At 41.7% G+C, this 17,169-nt stretch overlaps 1 protein-coding gene across 1 annotated transcript in view; it reads left to right on the top strand.

Annotated features, from left to right (window-relative positions):
• SAMD5 (sterile alpha motif domain containing 5) overlaps positions 1 to 16,683 on the top strand; it is a gene marked incomplete at both ends in the record, with an annotated part of 52,676 nt that extends 35,993 nt beyond the window's left edge. The window contains one exon of the mRNA XM_080805790.1: positions 16,621 to 16,683. Coding sequence (XP_080661916.1) covers positions 16,621 to 16,683 — 63 coding nt within the window. The remainder of the gene's footprint in view (positions 1 to 16,620) is intronic.
• Between the last annotated feature and the right edge of the window lie 486 nt (positions 16,684 to 17,169).

Below are 17,169 nucleotides of genomic sequence, written 5' to 3'. Positions count from 1 at the left end.
CAGATAAATAAATAAAATCTTTAAAAAAATAAAATAAAATAAAATTGTCTCATTGTTCAGGCTAGGTTGTTTAATTTTGGGGGAAAAAGGTATTTTGTGAAATACATATACTCTTCAGGTAACTTGAATATAAAGTTAAAATCATAATGTTTTCTACCAACTTTGCCCAGAAAAGGGAATATGGGGGATCGAAGCCTAGTCTCTGCTCGGTCACTAACCTGCTCAGAAGTCACTTCATTGGTGATTTCTGAGAGCTGACCCATCTCAGCATCTATAAAATGAAAAATAAAGTATGGCATAAGAAGTCGAGGATTTCTAATGTTTCCCTGTGAGGAATCACCCATCCTCCCCCCTCCCCCGCCCCGCCATTGTAAAAGATCTGCTTTAGTTGATTGGGACTTAGTATTTCTAAATACTGGCTGGCCGTACACTCAAAGGAAAGACCGTACTGTAAAAGAATTTGCACAGGGTTCCCTGAAGTGATTTCCTCCTCCTGCCGCTGGCTTTTCTCCCTGAAAATGAAGGCAGAGTATGAGAGATTGTATCACTCTACACTAAGTCATCCCTCCAGCATTGCTCCCCTCTACCTGCTGCCACCCAGGAGTATCCCGTTTTCCGCCCTCTGAATGAGCACTGGTACATGGCCTGTTTGGGTCAATGATGGAGGAGTAGAAGGTCTCTTCCAGGCAGAACTTTACAGAAATGTGCATGGTTCACACATTTAATCTTTCCTCCCAAGTCACAGTGACTGGCCGTGTTCCTGATGGAGACTGTTGGGTCGGCTCTGGTCCTGGCGTGAAGAACATGGCACAGAACCATAGCAACCCCACACTGGATTTGTAGCATGACTGAAAAACAAACGTTTGTTGTTGTAAGCCATTGACATTGTGGGATCATTTGTTACGGTAGGCACAACGGCCCCACCAAACTGGTACACATGCCTGATACTTGTGTATAGCCGGTTCCCGCCATCTCCGCCTGAGTTCATGTTCCAGTCACTGCTAAGCAAGCAGTTGTGCCCAGGCTTCCACTAGCAGCATGTAGGTGAAGCCTGAGTATCTTTCCTTATGTCCAGGGCCTCCTCTGGTTTTGTCGTGCTCTGCTGTGGGAGCGGACTTGGGACTCACGTGTGGTAACAGGAATTGCAGGGAAATGAACACCCACGAGGCAAACCTTGACAGATGCCAGTAAACTCCGAGGGATGAATGTTTCCCTCTTTCTTCTCAATATGCATGACTCTGGGATGCATTTCCATTGCAGGATTGAACCTAAGTGGCCAGCTCCATGGTGAATCCTGCTGTAGGCTTTCCTTCCTTTATTTCCCTTTTCCTGGCCTTTACTTCTACTATCCGGAATCACATTCCCAAATAAACTGCCTGCTCACAAGCCTTTGTCTCAGGCTCTGTTTGGTGGGGGAAGAGGGCTTCTCACCCATCAACCTTCATTTAATCGAACCAATCAGAACACTCTCCACCATTAAGTAATTCAGCGGTATAAAGGATTATACTGTGTATTTCTAGAAACTTACGAGGCACAAACACTTTGTTACCCAGCCTGGAAGTAATTGTTAGATTTGCTGACCCAAAAATAAGACTTTCCCCTCCAAGATTAACCTCTTTTTATTAGTTCTCGGTCTGTCCCAGTGCCAAAACACACAGGTCTTGGCTGGGAAGTTTCCATGGTTTTTGAGGTTCCTTGATTTTGTGGAATAGCGTGTTGTGAGGCAAATGTTTAAGTGTTAAAGCAGAACTAAGGTTTGGGTTTCTCTGTTGTTCTCTGGTGCCTTGTTGCCATTCAGCCTGGATTCAGTCCCCTGGCAGTGCCCTGTGGAGCGTTTGTCTGGCATCATGGGAAATATCACCTTGTTTAGGAATCAAACAAGCCAGGTTCCCATAGCACATCGGTTCTGTTCCTCCTCTGCCTCCTCATCAGTCTATTCCTTAGAAATCTTAAAATCGCAGCATGATAGAACCAGAGGCTATCTTAAAATCATCTAACCAAATACCTCTTTCATAGGTCAGAAAGCAAGTCCATAGAGGTTAAGGAAAATGATCCATTTTGGTGGGGCGGGGAGTGGAGGGAGGATATAATTTTGCCTGTTAAGAAGATACCATTCTTTTTTTGACATAATTAAATTCTTGATTGTGTTGCTCTTAAATGAACCATGAAAATCTAAGCACTTACAATGCAAGTGTGATTTTTAACTAAGGCTTTTTTTCCCCTCCGATCTGAATGTTAAGGTGGCAGATGCATAACTAATCTTAGCTGAATCTATATTAAGGAATCAGCAAGGTGTCTTTATTTAACTTTCATGATCTGTGAATATAATGTAGTGTTAAATAGCATGATTTTGCACATTATGTCCTAAAATAAAAACAATTCCTCCTTTAAAGTGATAGTAAAATGCAGCAATGTGAAAGGTTATTTTCCATTTGGCCTCAAAGAGAATGAGAGGCACACAAGAAAAGAAGGTGTTCCTAAACATGATTTCAGCAGATATGTATGTCTATTTTTTTTTTTTTTTTTTTAAAGATTTTTTATTTATTTAACAGACAGATCACAAGTAGGCAGAGAGGCAGGCAGAGAGAGAAGGGAGGAAGCAGGCTCCCTGCTGAGCAGAGAGCCCGATACGGGGCTCGATCCCAGGACCCTGGGATCATGACCTGAGCCGAAGGCAGCGGCTTTAACCCACTGAGCCACCCAGGGGCCCCTGTATGTCTATTTTAAAAACTGTTTTATCTAGGGGACAAAATTCAGCACTTGGACTTGCCTTCTGGGTCATGCAGGGGAAACTCCTATCAGCAGAAGGGAAGGGGGAGTACTAAAATCCCTTGTTATCCTGGTTTTGAATTTTCTGAGGAATATCCAATGCATTGAGCCTCTGTGTTTTTGCTTGGGGATGTTTCCATGGAACTGTATTAGTTCCAGGAAATTTGGGTCCTTTCTATTATCTCTGGAAACAGACACGGTTCCTGCAGAAACTACATGGGATTATCTGTTTCTCTGTTGAACGTCTTTGCTACAGTGGGTTGGATTCCTGAAGGAGTAAACAGTGAAAAATTCTAAGGCCCAACTGCGGAAGGTTGTGTGGAGAGTAAAGCAAGCTATTCTGATTTCAGACATAAAAATGTTGCCCTTTTCCCTTCTTGAAATACTGCTCTATAGTCTTGCCTGGCATATGGTAACCAAGACAAGAAATTTGCGACTACCAGTGTTATGCTAAAGTTGGGTTTCTGGGGTTTGACTTTTTTTGGTTAACCAATTTTCATTTTAATATATCTGAATGTTTTCAAGAATGCAATTCTAGTTTCTGATGATTCTAAATGGGGCGTGATCCAAAGAACGCAGACCCTTGAGGAATTAATACAAGAGTCTTGGGACCTCTTTGGGTACCAGACATTCTCAGGGGATCTCTACATAAATAGTATGTTCTGTTTAAATGTGTGTGAAGGTGTTGTTAAATTCTTGGTCACTTTTAAAGCAATATTTTTTCTCAATCAAAGGGCAGTAGGAAAGTAAGAAAACTATAACAGTAAGATTATTTTTTATTCGCATGCTCTTTTTTATTCACATGCTATATATGTGTGGGGGATTATGTTTTTAAAATAATTAAAGATGTCTTTATGCTTGAACAAGCCAAGAACTACTACTCTGGTAGTTATGTTCTATAGGGCATGCTTCACAAAGCTAAATGAAATATTTAAAAGTTAATGGCTAGACAGTGCTTAAAGCATACACATTATTCATGATTTATTCTAATAACGTTTGTGGATGACTAACTTAATGCCGCCACACATCCATTTTGGTTTTTTCCCTGAAGATGTGCCTCAGTATCTGTGCCTCCTTGGGGGTGGGTTTATAGAACTCGGTGATTGAAAGGAGAAATTGAGTTCCATGACTTTTATGGAGTGGGTGTTAGAAAAAACACCCAGACACTTATATGGGCTTACAGCCTGCCAGATACTGTTCTGAAATTGTCTTAAAATATTAGTTTGCATATAAGCTTACTCTGAGATGGTGGGACTACTGTTGTTCCCATTTTGTAGATGGGAAATTGAAGGCTGGAATGGTTAGGTTCTGTACCCAAGGCCACCCATACAGGAAGTAGTTAACTGGGGTTTCATTCCAGGTTCAGACTCTGGTCCGGCACTATTTCCCACCCCTCCCCCACCCACTACCACAGAGGCTATCCCTTCTTTCCTGGAAGAAGGGGGTAGGTGGCTCCTGAGGAGTAGCCGAAGGGCAGGCTGGTTTGGTTTGAGGTAGGATACCCTCATGTGTTGTCCATTCCTCATCCCTAACCCTCAGCATCACACACGTGCACACACACACACACACACACAGCCACCTGGGCTTTCTGGACACAGTGATCTTAGGGCTACCTTGTACTGTAACTGTGAGGTCCTTTGATCTGGGCTTTGTTCCCAAACCTTCTGGAACCATCACTTCAAACAACAAATATGTTGTGGTAAAAGACCTCCAGCGTGTGACGGAACTCAGTCCTGTTGCCGTGTTTTGCTGCGTCAGGGAACCCATGGATATGTGTCTTCAGAGTTCATCTGGACAAGGCCAGCATCTTGAGGATTATTCTGATGACGTTCTAAGTCCTGGTCCTTTAAAGTGATCAGTGGAGGGTCACAGAGACTCCGCCTGATGGCATCAGCGCCTGTGGCCTTTGTGAGACATTTGAAAGCGCCCCTCCTTTCCCTTGCCCAAACCAGAGGGGAGGTGGAACGGTAGCAGACAGCCCAGATGCCCCGGACAGCCCTTCGTGCTGGAGGCCACTGAACATGCAAATACGCTTTGCGAGGAATTGCTAAAGAGGATGATGGCTGTTGCCTTGCTTCTCTGCCCATTCCAATTTGGCAGGTGAGGCGAAGGCCAAGTGGAGCACGCTTCAGTGTTCGGGAAGCCGGGATGGGGTGCCAGGAGACCACAGTTATTTCGATGCAGCAGGCTGGCTGTGTTCACGATTGCCCCAGTCACTTCAAAAGCTCTTGTGGTGAAAGCTGGCGGGCGCAGTCCCCTAGAGATGTGTCGTCCTGTCCCCCCTCCCCCCACACCGCCTCTGCCTCTGACCAGCTATCTTGGCAATCTCTCTCACCAGACAGGAGAGGAAAGTCAACTTGCTTTCATGGCAGGAAGGCTCCAGTCTTTCCAGTTTCATGGGGCCAAGGCTGGTGTGGAGCCAGGAGGGTAAATACAGCTCAGTTATTAGGAAGGAGCTTTTATTTCCAAGGGTGGAATTCTGTTCTGGACTGCTGAGCTGGTCAGAGATTTGCCGGTGCTGAGTTTGTGACATCTACCTTGCCTCTTGCATCTGCAGGTGGTATGGAGCATTGGTTCCCAAAGTGTGCCCCACAGGCCCCAGGGGTTCTCCGAGATCCTTTTAGGGGTCTGAGAGGTCATAATTATCTCATAGCAACACTGTGACCATCTTTGTCCTTTTTCACCTTGTATCAGGAGCACAAAAGCAAGAGTGAATAAAAATGCTGGCTCATTAGTGCCAATCAAGGCAGGGACACCAAACCGTGTTATTAGGGTTTATTGTGTTCCTTGCCTATACATGCCCAGAAAAGCCCTTTTCCTTAAAATATCTTTGATGAAGCCATAGAAATTAGCAAGTTTATTAAATCACAATCTCTGAGTACATTTTTTGAAAAAAATATTCTGTGTAACAAAAGGAGAATTGTTTGATGGCAGGGTGCCCCAAAATAGCAGCGTGTTGGCATATTAATTACTTTGAATTAAAGTTCCATAAGAAACAGCTGATGCAAGAAGGATGCTCTCTGAGTGTCCTTTGTCTCTCTGAAAGCAGAAAATAAATCTCCATGTGAATGGTCCCCTCTGTGTGCCAGAAGGAATGGAGCCATCCTTATCACCAGAGATTGGGAGTTGAAGGCCAAGAGGCTCTATAAACAAGCCTTGTTACTTCTTTCCTAAATTTCTACCTTAAGCCTGAACTTCTTTGCCTTGTCAGTTCTTTACACGTTTATTGCTTCTTTGTCTAAAAGGTATAAAAGCTGCCTGCTTTTGTTACTTCTTTGGATCTCATATCTTTGGGGCCTTCATACAAAATTAAGTTAAATTAGTTTTTCTCTTGTTAGTCTCATCTTTTATTACAGGGGTTTTCTTAGCCAAGAACCTAGAGGGTAGGAGGAAATTTATTTTCTTTCTCCTCCATACCTGTAAAGGCTTCTTCTGCAAATGGAAGTCTGTGTGAACCTTGTCTCTTTGCAAACCACGTCTACTGTTGTTGGAGTTGCTAGCCTAACCTGCTGCTTTATTCATTGGACATCATTTTCAGTTGAAAGAGTAGCTAAGAAACAAACCATGGTTATTTAGATTTTGGTAAATAGCAGATATAGTCACACAGTGAGTGAAGAGTATTTGTTGTTAATGGTAAAATTTGAATATTCAAATAAGAGTTCCATTTTGGAAAACCTGTTTCTGTCACTGTGAGATTAACAGTTTTCCAATACTTGAAAGCTTTTTTTTTTTTTAAAGATTTTATTTATTTATTTGACAGAGATCACAAGTAGGCAGAGAGGCAGGCAGAGAGAGAGAGGAAGGGAAGCAGGCTCCTTGCCAAGCAGAGAGCCCGATGCGGGGCTCCATCCCAGGACCCTGGGATCATGACCTGAGCTGAAGGCAGAGGCTTTAACCCACTGAGCCACCCAGGCGCCACCACTTGAAAGCTTTTTTTGATGAAATGGGCAATCACATTAACAAATTTACTTTTTTGATATCAAATAATGCTATGTGTTAAGGTTTAGAAGATCAGCATAACCCAGGAACCCGCCATTTTCCAAATGACCAGTACATGATGTGGGAAAATCATATATGGGAAGAGGTCCATTAACAATAAATAGACCAGGGATGTTAACATAGTAGACAGAGTATGAAAGATTCATTGATGTGGTTTCAGGTTTCACAATGCAACCGACTTTTAAGAAGTTGCTTGACAACTATCTGTTGTCGAGTTTTGGCATGTTATCAAAAATAATACCTACACTTATCTATCTAAAACTATGAAAATAATCTTCCTTTTTCTGATGACACATCTCTGTGGGGCTAGATTTTGTTCAGATACTTCACCTATAAAAACATTGCTGCAGATCGAATGTGGAAGATGTAAGAATCCAGTAGTTTGTTCCACCAGCTATTTTTTTTAATTAATTTATTTATTTATTTGACAGACAGAAATCACAAGTAGGCAGAGAGGCAGGCAGAGAGAGAGGGGGAGGCAGGCTCCCTGCTGAGCAGAGAGCCCCATGCGGGGCTCCATCCCAGGACCCTGAGATCAGGACCTGAGCCGAAGGCAGAGGCTTAACCCACTGAGCCAACCAGGCGCCTGTTCCACCAGCTATTAAAGAAATATGCCAGAATGCAAAATAATGCCATGGTTCTTATTAATTTGGAGGGAGGGGAATGTATTTTTTTGTAAAAATCTTACTTAGGTTAACATGTAATGCATTTTCTATTTTTATTTTTAAATGAATTAAATATTTTAAACATGTCTCAGTTGTTATCTCAAGTACAATAAACATCAATAGTTATAACCCACAGAAACAAAAGCTCTTTGGAATCCTCAGTGTTTTTTAAAAATGCAAATGGATCCCAGAACCAAATGTTTTGAGAACTGCTAATATAGAGTATTTTAGGGTTTTCCAGCTGGAGAGATCCTGTCAGACGAGTCAAAAAAAGTCTCCTAGGTTAGGAATAGTGATTGTTTCATTATATATCTTTAAATGTATTGATGAAAATTATTTACATATTTTCCTCTTTAAAATGAAAACCTCGAGAGATCAAATATACTTACCTTGCACATTAAACTCTCATTCGTCAATAACTTAGAACAGAAAAATATGGGCAATTATATTCAATTTGAACTTATTAGAAATATAAATATCCACATACATAGTGTGTTATTAGTAGAGAAACGGTTGCAAATAGCCACTGAAACCTTCTCTTGTCCTGTAATTTAAAACAAATCATAAATATTCAAATAAATAATAAATAAGCCTTGGACATTAAGCAAAAGAAAAGCAAGCATTCCAGATTCTGATTATTTTCTATTTTTGATGCTGTAGCAAATCATGGTTAAATCTGTCTGATTTTTTTTATATACACGGAGTCCATGTATAAACATAGTGTATAGTTTTTAATGTATTTTTTATAAGTCCTGTTTTTCTGACATAATTAATTTAAATACTTTGCATCATTTATCTAATATGAAGAGGCAAAATTTTCCTTATATATTATGAATGACATTAAATATAATATCTAAGTAAGCATTCTGCACAGATTTTCATGTTCTGAATAAAAATACCTTTTGCCTAAAGTCACATTTGCATGTAATGCCAAAAACAAGGAAGTGATTAAAAATATTCCTGAGAGCATTTGAGAAATTACATATTTCTGTGAAAGGGTTCTCTATTAGTTTCTGAGGGCTCTGTGACAAAGTGCCACAGATGGAGTGGCTAAAATCAACAGAAGTTTATTCCCACCTTATTCTGGAGTCCAGAAGTCTGCCATCAAGGTCTTGCTGGAGCCATGCTCCCCACAGAGCCTCGAGGAGAGAATCCTTCCTGGCCCCTTCTAGCTCTGGGTGGCTCAAGGCTTTTCGTGACCTGGTTTATGGCTTCGTGTATCTCTGTTCTCTGCCTCTGTCTTCACACGAGCTTCTCCTTTGTGATGTCTCTCTGCTTACTGTCCTCATCTTATAAGGACACAGTGACCGGATGTAGGGCCCACCCTAAATCCAGGATGATTTTATCTTGAAAGCCTGAACGTCCTATAGAAGCCCTATTTCTCAGTTCACATTCTGAGTGATGTGAACTTTGGGGAACGCTATTCATTTATTACACATTTCCAATCGAAAGTGCTGGGGAGTTCAGACATACTTTGATAAGGGTAGGCTTTGCTGCTGGACAGACCCTGTCTGCCACTGATGAGCCCTTTGACCCCATCAGGTTATCTACACTGTGGAGCCTCAGATCCCTCATCTGTAAAGCTGGGTCCATGTCAGGCATCACACGGGCTTATGGTGAGAAGTAATGGAGATCATGCATAGATACACAGAATTCTCAGCACAGTGCCTGGCACAGAGGAAGGTCACTAAATAAATAGAAGTATTTGCTCACTATTGTTAGGCCAGGAAGGTAATAATAATAATCATAATATTTACTGTAAACTTACTGTTAAGGGCAACTATATTGGTGATAATTATAATAAGGTTAGCGGCTTAGTGCTAATGGTGTCTTCAAAGACCATCAGTACCTAATCACGGATGATTTTACTGTGACACCGTAGATAAGAAAGAGAGATGGAGATGAAAACCCTTAAGTGAGCAGCCCGTGAGTTTGGTTAGAAACAGACATTACTGTAGAACAAACGTGTTCTCCAAAATTGCTATGTTGAAATCTAATACCCAGTATGATGGTATTTGGAGGTGGGGCCTTTGGGAGGTGGTTGGGTGATGAGGATAAAGCACCAAGATGGGATGGACGCCTTTATAAAAGGTCCCCCAGAAAGCTCCCTCATCCCTTCTGCCATGTGAGGCCATGGCAAGAAGAAGGTGTCTCTGAACCAAGAGGGCCTTCACCAGACACTGAATCTGTGGGTGCCTTGACCTTGGACTTCCCAGCCTCCAGAAATGTGAGAAATTTCTTTTGTTTATGAACCACCCAGTCTCTGGTATTCTGTTTTATCAGTCCACATGGACTGAGACAGTCATCAACAGGACTTTCATCAAGAGATGCACCAAAGCGGTGCCTGGGTGGCTTAGTCAGTTAAGCCTCTGCCTTCAGCTCAAGTCATGATCCCAGGGTCCTGGGTTCCAGCCCCACATCGGGCCCTCTGCTCAGCGGGGAGTCTGCTTCCCCCTCTCTCTCTGCTTGCAGCTCCCCCTGCTTGTGCTCTCCCCCCGCCCCCATCAGATGAATAAATAAATCTAAAATAAAACAAAACAAAAGAAAAAAACCCACCAAATGTGTTAGGAAGACCTGCATTAGAGGACAGAACATTGATACGCAGCACATCCTAGCATTTATCCTTATTTCTGTTCTGGATTTGTATCAGTCATTTCTAGGCCTGTGTCCTGATCACTATTTGGGGTGGTATTTGGAGACTTTGAAGCGTAAACAGAACTCTAAAAGCCCATTTTACTCTAATTCCATGTATAGTCAAATGCAGTGCAGCTGTCATGGTGACCTCGTGTCACAGTCCCCCTGGTGGCTGTCTCAGACTTCTTCCCTCTCCTTAAAGCCCTACCGTGCCCCTCTCACCCCTCGCTGTGCAGATAGCCTCGTGCTTCCTGAGAACTAGCAGTTCCTTGCACATGAGTTCCTTCCCTTTCTCTCCTTCGCATCAGAATGTCCTGGCATCTTTGCCCATCTGTTCTTTCCCTCTCTTTCTGATGAGGAATGACCCCTCTCCCCTCTAAGAATAATCCCTCCCCTGGGTAGATACTCTTATCCCAAGTAATAATTTTGATCCCATGATTACCCTTTTGTTTTCTGGCATTTGGTCTCTCTCCGTGGAATCCTTGCACTCAGTCTGTAAATATACCTTAGGTCCCTCTTTGTTCTTAAAAACACTGTCCCCTCCAGCTACCATTTCTCCTTCTTTAACTCTACTGTTCAACTTCTTCAAAGTGCAGTGACCTAGCCTCAGCTGCATGTTGTGACAGCTGTTAATTATTATAAAATTATTGAAAGAACAATACAGAACTCCCAATAGCTAAATCTTGATAATTTCTTCCTGGTAGAGATAAAATATTGCTCTAACTCTAGGCAGTGAGGAGGTCTAGGGCCTCTGAGCCTTGTCTCCTGGAGTTTGCTACCACTCAGACCACAACCCTGTGTGGTGTTCTCAGTGTGGGGGAATTTCACATATTCAGAATATTCAATGATGAGTCTCACAGAGTGATTTTTAGAAATCGGGAATTTACATAGCTAGTCTGTTGGGAAAATTATAAAATCAGTTAATGCCCTGAGGCTAGTATAAACAAAGACACTTTTGTGTTTTAACCTCTGAATTTGTTCCTGAGAGTTTGCTGAATAACAAGCGGGTAGGAAAATTTCCAGCCTCCCCGGTATACTTTCCATTTGCTGAAAACCTGCAGATAAGTCCTGAGTGAAGTTTAGAACCCATGTGGGTCGAGAGGAGGGGGTGAGAAGCGTGCTTGTGCGGTTTATTTTCGCCTACTGGATTTTTTTTTTCAGGAACTGGATAGTAAATCGGTACTTCGCAAGGACACACCACAGATGAAGACAGATAGGAGAACTGCACAGAAGAGTTTATATAGCATCGGGGATTTGTGTTAAAAGTAAACAGACAAACAAAACAAAAAAACAAAAAAAAAAACCAACAAAAAACGCCCAATATACATAGATCATTCTGGATTAGGTCAAACATTTTTTAGTCTTGGACAAAAAGTCCGTGGGAAATCTGCCCTGTACGATTCCTCTAGCAGAAAAAGAACATGGAAGCCAGTTAATTTTATAAGATAAGAGGGCATCCTCCAGCTTATTGGGGTCTGGGAAGTGGCTTTGGCCTTCCCTAGGGGACCCTCAGAAGCCTTTTGAGGAACTGAAAGGTGACCATTACTGGTAGAGTGGATATATATCGATATATGCGAATATATTTCGATATATCCGATATATTTCGATATATATCAAAGTTTTTCTCTGTTGTATAGGCAAAGGAAAATATGCTCCCAGCTGACTTGCTAGACTAGTATTTTCCATAGGAACTTAGTTTACTGAGAAATTATACATAAAAATTATACTGTGGATGATTCAATCAATCAGCAGTAGTATATATATTCCCACTGGAGATACAAAGAAGTATGCAATGCGTTTCTGTGCTTGGAGAAGTTTAGAGTTAAAATGAAGCTGGATTTAAGCCCCCCTCTTCTAAGCCAATTCTAACCATCCTGGGTTCCATAATGAGAGGCAATGTGTTGGGGCCGCATGTTGGTAAACTTAGCTTGAGAAAGTCATGACATAAAAAAACCTTTCTGTCTTGTCACCCGACCACCCACAGATTCAACTTTGTCCCTCTTGTGTCATTCAGAAGGAGAGAAGGTAGTATTTGTACCATGAATCTTAATTTTTCCTTATGAGATGGTTGTCCCCTGCCCTTGTAAGGAATTATATGGGATATTAATGTATACTCACTAGTTGTGGGTGTTTATCCCAGCAACCAAATGCAGAGATTTTCTGTCTCTTGATTCTGCATTTACAATGGAGCGCTATCCTTTAGAATAATAACACAACAGAGAAATAATTCTTTTTTTTTTTTTTTAAGATTTTTATTTATTTATTTGTCAGAGAGAGAGAGAGAGTGAGCACAGGCAGACAGAGTGGCAGAGAGAGAAGCAGGCTCCCGGCGGAGCAAGGAGCCCGATGTGGGACTCGTTCCCAGGATGCTGGGATCATGACCTGAGCCGAAGGCAGCCGCTTAACCAACTGAGCCACCCAGGCATCCCCAGAGAAGTAATTCTTATACAGGATAGCCTTCATATAACTCTGATGGTTTTAGTTAGTGGGGAAAAATCCCAAGCTAAAAAGAGTAACAGACTTGAAATCAGTTAAAATTCAGAATAATCACCTGAGGAAAAGAAATGTAATCTCATAAATCTTCATTTTTAACCACAGGACAATAGTCTCTTTATTCATTCAATAAATTTTGCTGCCCCTCTCTGTTTCTCACATTGGAACTCTAACATAGATTAGAATTGGCAAATATCTGTGAAATGAAAGAATTTCCCCACTTCCCTTCCCCTTTCCCATAATAGGACAAATATAACTGAGCAAGTCACAGTTCAGTTCAAGAATTAGGTTTGTGTAGCCCTAATACAAGGACTCTGCTTGACACAGTTTTTATTTTATTTTATTTCTTTTGAGTCTTCCAAAATTCATTGTTTATGCACAGCACCCAATGTCTTGATCAAAGACAGGTAGGGGGAGAATGAGGCCACCGAGCTAAGAAACCTTTTTTTTTTTTTTTAAACAGTATTTCCCTAGAAATAGGGAGATATAATTTGGCACATTACCAAAAAACAAAACAAAACAAACAAAAAAAAAAAAACCAAAACAAACAAACAAACAAAAACCCAAAAAAACAAAAGAAAAACAAAAAAACCCAAACTACTGGCCTTCATTATTCACAAGAGCAAGACTCCAGGAGCACTGATAGAACCAAAAATATAACCTGCTATTTATTGTACCTGAGGTTGGCTTTCATGATTTCAAGAAAGGACCAGAGTTGAGATAATGCCATGCATGATTTTTTTTGTCAACCTAGTACTGTATCCAAAGAAGCCTTTTGATAGATGCATATAAGCAGATTATTAGAGAGCTTCTCTCTTGGTAGGCATATCCCAGATAATTTAGAGGAGGAAAGGAAGTATGAAAAAAGCATGGTGAGGTGAGAGCAGCTCTGTGGAATGAGGCCAGCCTGGTGGTGCCTGTCTGCCCCTAAGACTTAAACTTACAGCTGTTCTCTCCCTAAAGCCAGCCAGAACTTTAAAAACCTGTTCATTTCTATTCCACACGAAGAGTGGGATCTATCAGGCGACGTTCCTTTGCGATCATGTGGCCATGTGCACTGGGCTCATTTCTGCTCTCCGAGACTGTTCTCGCATCGTGAAAACTCTCCGTGACCCAACTGCAGAGAGCCTGTTTGTCTGCCTCCCACCTTCTCCTCCAAAGAACGGAAAATAGACAAATGCAAGGCTGGGCTTGTTTAATGAACGTGATTTGTTTTTGTTGAGCCAAAAGCACAGGAGGTTTCGCAGGCCGTCAGCTTGATGCTAGATTTGTGAGTGATTCTGCGGTCCGCATCTTTAGAGGGGTTTAGTACGGAGGTGTCTGTACTTGCTGGTGATAACCTGTCCGAAGGCATTTTCTTTACTTTCAGAGATTCCTAGAATAAAAATGACCTTTTAAAGGTAGATGAGACCATCTTTCTGATGTCCAGAGCTCTATCTAGCATGGGCAGGCATCTGAGAATCTTCCGTTTTAATAAGATTGTCCTTATGATGTGGCTTTTTCCTTCCCTCTGTGACTCTCCCTTGATCCTGGCTGTGGTCCTCCTGCCATCTCAGAAACCCGTAATACTGTGACCTGAGGCGCTTTCTGCTTTCTCTCTCTCTCCCTCTTTTGTTTTTTTTCAGTGCCTTCTCTTGCACTGTACTGACTAATACAGTTTTTGGTGGAATGCCTTTTCATTCATTCACCTGGTTCAGCATTAGAAACTGAACTGACTTGAGGTGCCTGTGTGGCTCAGTCGGTGAAGTGTCTGACTCTTGATTTTGGCTCAGGTCATGACCTCAGGGTCACGGGATGGAGCCCTGCATCAGGCTCTGCGCTCAGCATAGAGTCTTCTTGGGATTCTCTCTCTCTCTCTCTCTCCCTTTGCCCCTCCCCTGCTCGTATGCCCTTTCTGTTTCTCTCAAATAAATAAATAAATAAATCTTTAAAAAAAAAAAAAAAAAAGGAGTCTTGCCTTCTTTATATTAGGGTGACTTCCCTCCTCTACAAACTTGCCCTTGTTCCCCGCTGAAAAGTTAGTTTGTCAAAACAGAATGAACATTACTTTTCCACAGTTTGTAACTGAAGGTGATTTTAATAGAGGCACTACCTTAGATATGAGTCTATTTGAGTGACTATTTGAATTTAGTAATTAGTAGTACGATATTATTACTTAATAATATAAAAAAAAAGACTCATAAAGATCTTGATTCCCTGGAGAATAGATAGTAACACTTTTTCCTCAGCATGGATATTAACACTTTTTCTCCATTTAGATGTAATTGTTGGATGATATTATCCAAACTAATTAATAATGACATATTAGTTAACATATTGCCATCAGCAGGTGGCTATTTGAGCAGGGGTGAAAATGGCATGTGCTAAAACAAATTGGTGTACCCTAGAGAAATGTGCAGAATTATTTTTTTAAAAAGATTGTCTTTTAATGGTGTCTGCAATGTGGTTTTGTTTTTTTTTTTGTTTTTTTTCCCCCCACTTAACACAGCTTTAAGAGATGAAACTGGGGGTAAGACTGGAGAGATAGTGACTGGAAACACAAAACAAAAGACAGCAAAATGGATTCAACCTTTACCAAAAGCTTTCGAATTGGAAAACAAAATGAAACAAGTCAACAGTGGAGTCCAAGTGACACAGTCCGCCTGTCAGATCAGAAATCACACAGAAGACTCAGGGCCCCTCCTTCTGCTGTTGCGCTCTCTTGCTTTCTCCCTCCCCTCTGTCTATTCTGGATCTGTCAGGGGATTTGGGGCAAATGGCAACATATGGGCAGGAAACTGTAATCTGTGGCTGGCTTTCAGTTTCTGAGGCATCACCGTGACAGCGAAGGGGTTAAAACTGTCAACACCTATCAGAGCTCGGCGATAATTAGTGTAATAGCAGGCCCAGAACATTGGCACAGATGACCACACCACAACAGATGAATTCTACCAGGGTCCTGCTTCGTGGGGAGTCATTCTTCCTTTCTTCCAGCTCGTGCGCAACTATGCTTTTTAAATGCCTATGTGAAGAAAGTTGCTGTTTATGCATACAGATGATTCTAGTTAAAGATGATTGTGAATCTTTTTTATTTCAGAAAGTGCTCTTTGAATTAGTGCTTACAGATAAATCTGTACCCTCTGAGCACAAGATAGGTGGCCTGTAAAATGTCTCCAAGTGTGTCGATGCTTGCTCTGTTAACCAAGGATGCTCGGATGTCATAGGGAGGGGTGTGATTTAGGGAGACAAACTGTTGCAAGATATACTTTTCATTAATACATATATTTTTTACTTTCTTGTTCTTACAAGAGCCATAAAGGAAAAGCAGAACCTTTTAAACAAGACAGGTTGGAAAAGAATAAAATACATTTTTCATTTAGTAACTTCAAGGAGAAAATGGATAGATAAAAAACAGAGACTTAGGGGCGCCTGGGTGGCTCAGTGGGTTAAAGCCTCTGCCTTCGGCTCAGGTCATGATCCCAGCATCCTGGGATCGAGCCCCTCATCAGGCTCTCTGCTCAGCAGGGAGCCTGCTTCCTCCCTTCTCTCTCTGCCTGCCTCTCTGCCTACTTGTGATCTGTCTGTCAAATAAATAAATAAAATCTTTAAAAAAAAAAAAAAACAAAAAACAGAGACTTAAAGCTATTTTTTCAGGGATGCCTGGGTGGCTCAGTTGGTTAAGCGTCTGCCTTCAGCTAAGAGCATGATCCCAGGGTCCTGGGATCGAGTCCTGCACTGGCTTCCTTCCTCAGCGGGAGCCTGCTTCTCCTTCTGCCTGCCACTCCTCCTGCTTGTGCTCGCCCTCTCTGTCTCTCTCTCTCTGACAAATAAAGTCTTTAAAAATGCTGTTTTTTCAGAAGTCCATGTGGTAACCAGAAAGGGGCAATTGTAACTTAAAAATAGGAGCAGCAGTTGGTAGAGCATGTGACTCTTGATCTCGGGGTCCTGAGTTCAAGCCCCACACTGGGGGGTCAAGTTTACTTTAAAAAAAAAAAAAAATAGGAGCAGGAACCCATGATGGACTAGGGGAAGAATGGGTAAAGGAGAAACCTCAATAACCCCGATATGTTCAAATCCACAGGTCCCAATGGCTGGCATCCTAGAGTACTTAATGAATTGGCCGAAGTCATCACAGAACCGCTAGATATCATTTTTGAGAACTCGTGGAGGACACATGAGGTGCCTGAAGACTGGAAATGGGCATATTTAGAAACTTCTTTCAAAAAGGGAAATGGATGATGACCCTGGAAATACTCAACAGCTTAACTTTTTGCTTGGAAAAATTCTGGAATAATCAACTTAGTACACTGGGTAACTAACTTATAATAGCTAGAAACAAGGCAGTAAAAACATCATACATGAAGAGGTACCGAATTTGGTTTTGAGATCAGGTCTTGTGCCTGTTTTGGGGATCCTCCCCTCCATTCTCTGAATTCTTGATGGCTGAGGCGTTTGGGTGATAACTAATTTTAAGTGAAATTCAAGACAAAAAGCAGATTTCTGGCATTGGCTCATCATTACGTCATTTCCATATGAGCCTTTAACTTGAGAATTAGGGCCTTTACTTTTATATTTTAGCATACATCTTTTTTTTTTTTTTCTGCTCCATATAGGACTGTGTTTTCATGGG

The sequence above is a fragment of the Martes martes genome (assembly GCF_963455335.1).
Source record: "Martes martes genome assembly, chromosome: 6".
Classification (NCBI taxonomy): Eukaryota; Metazoa; Chordata; class Mammalia; order Carnivora; family Mustelidae; genus Martes; species Martes martes.
The sequence above is the reverse complement of the archived record's forward strand: the minus strand, read 5'-3'. Positions and strand labels throughout refer to the sequence as shown.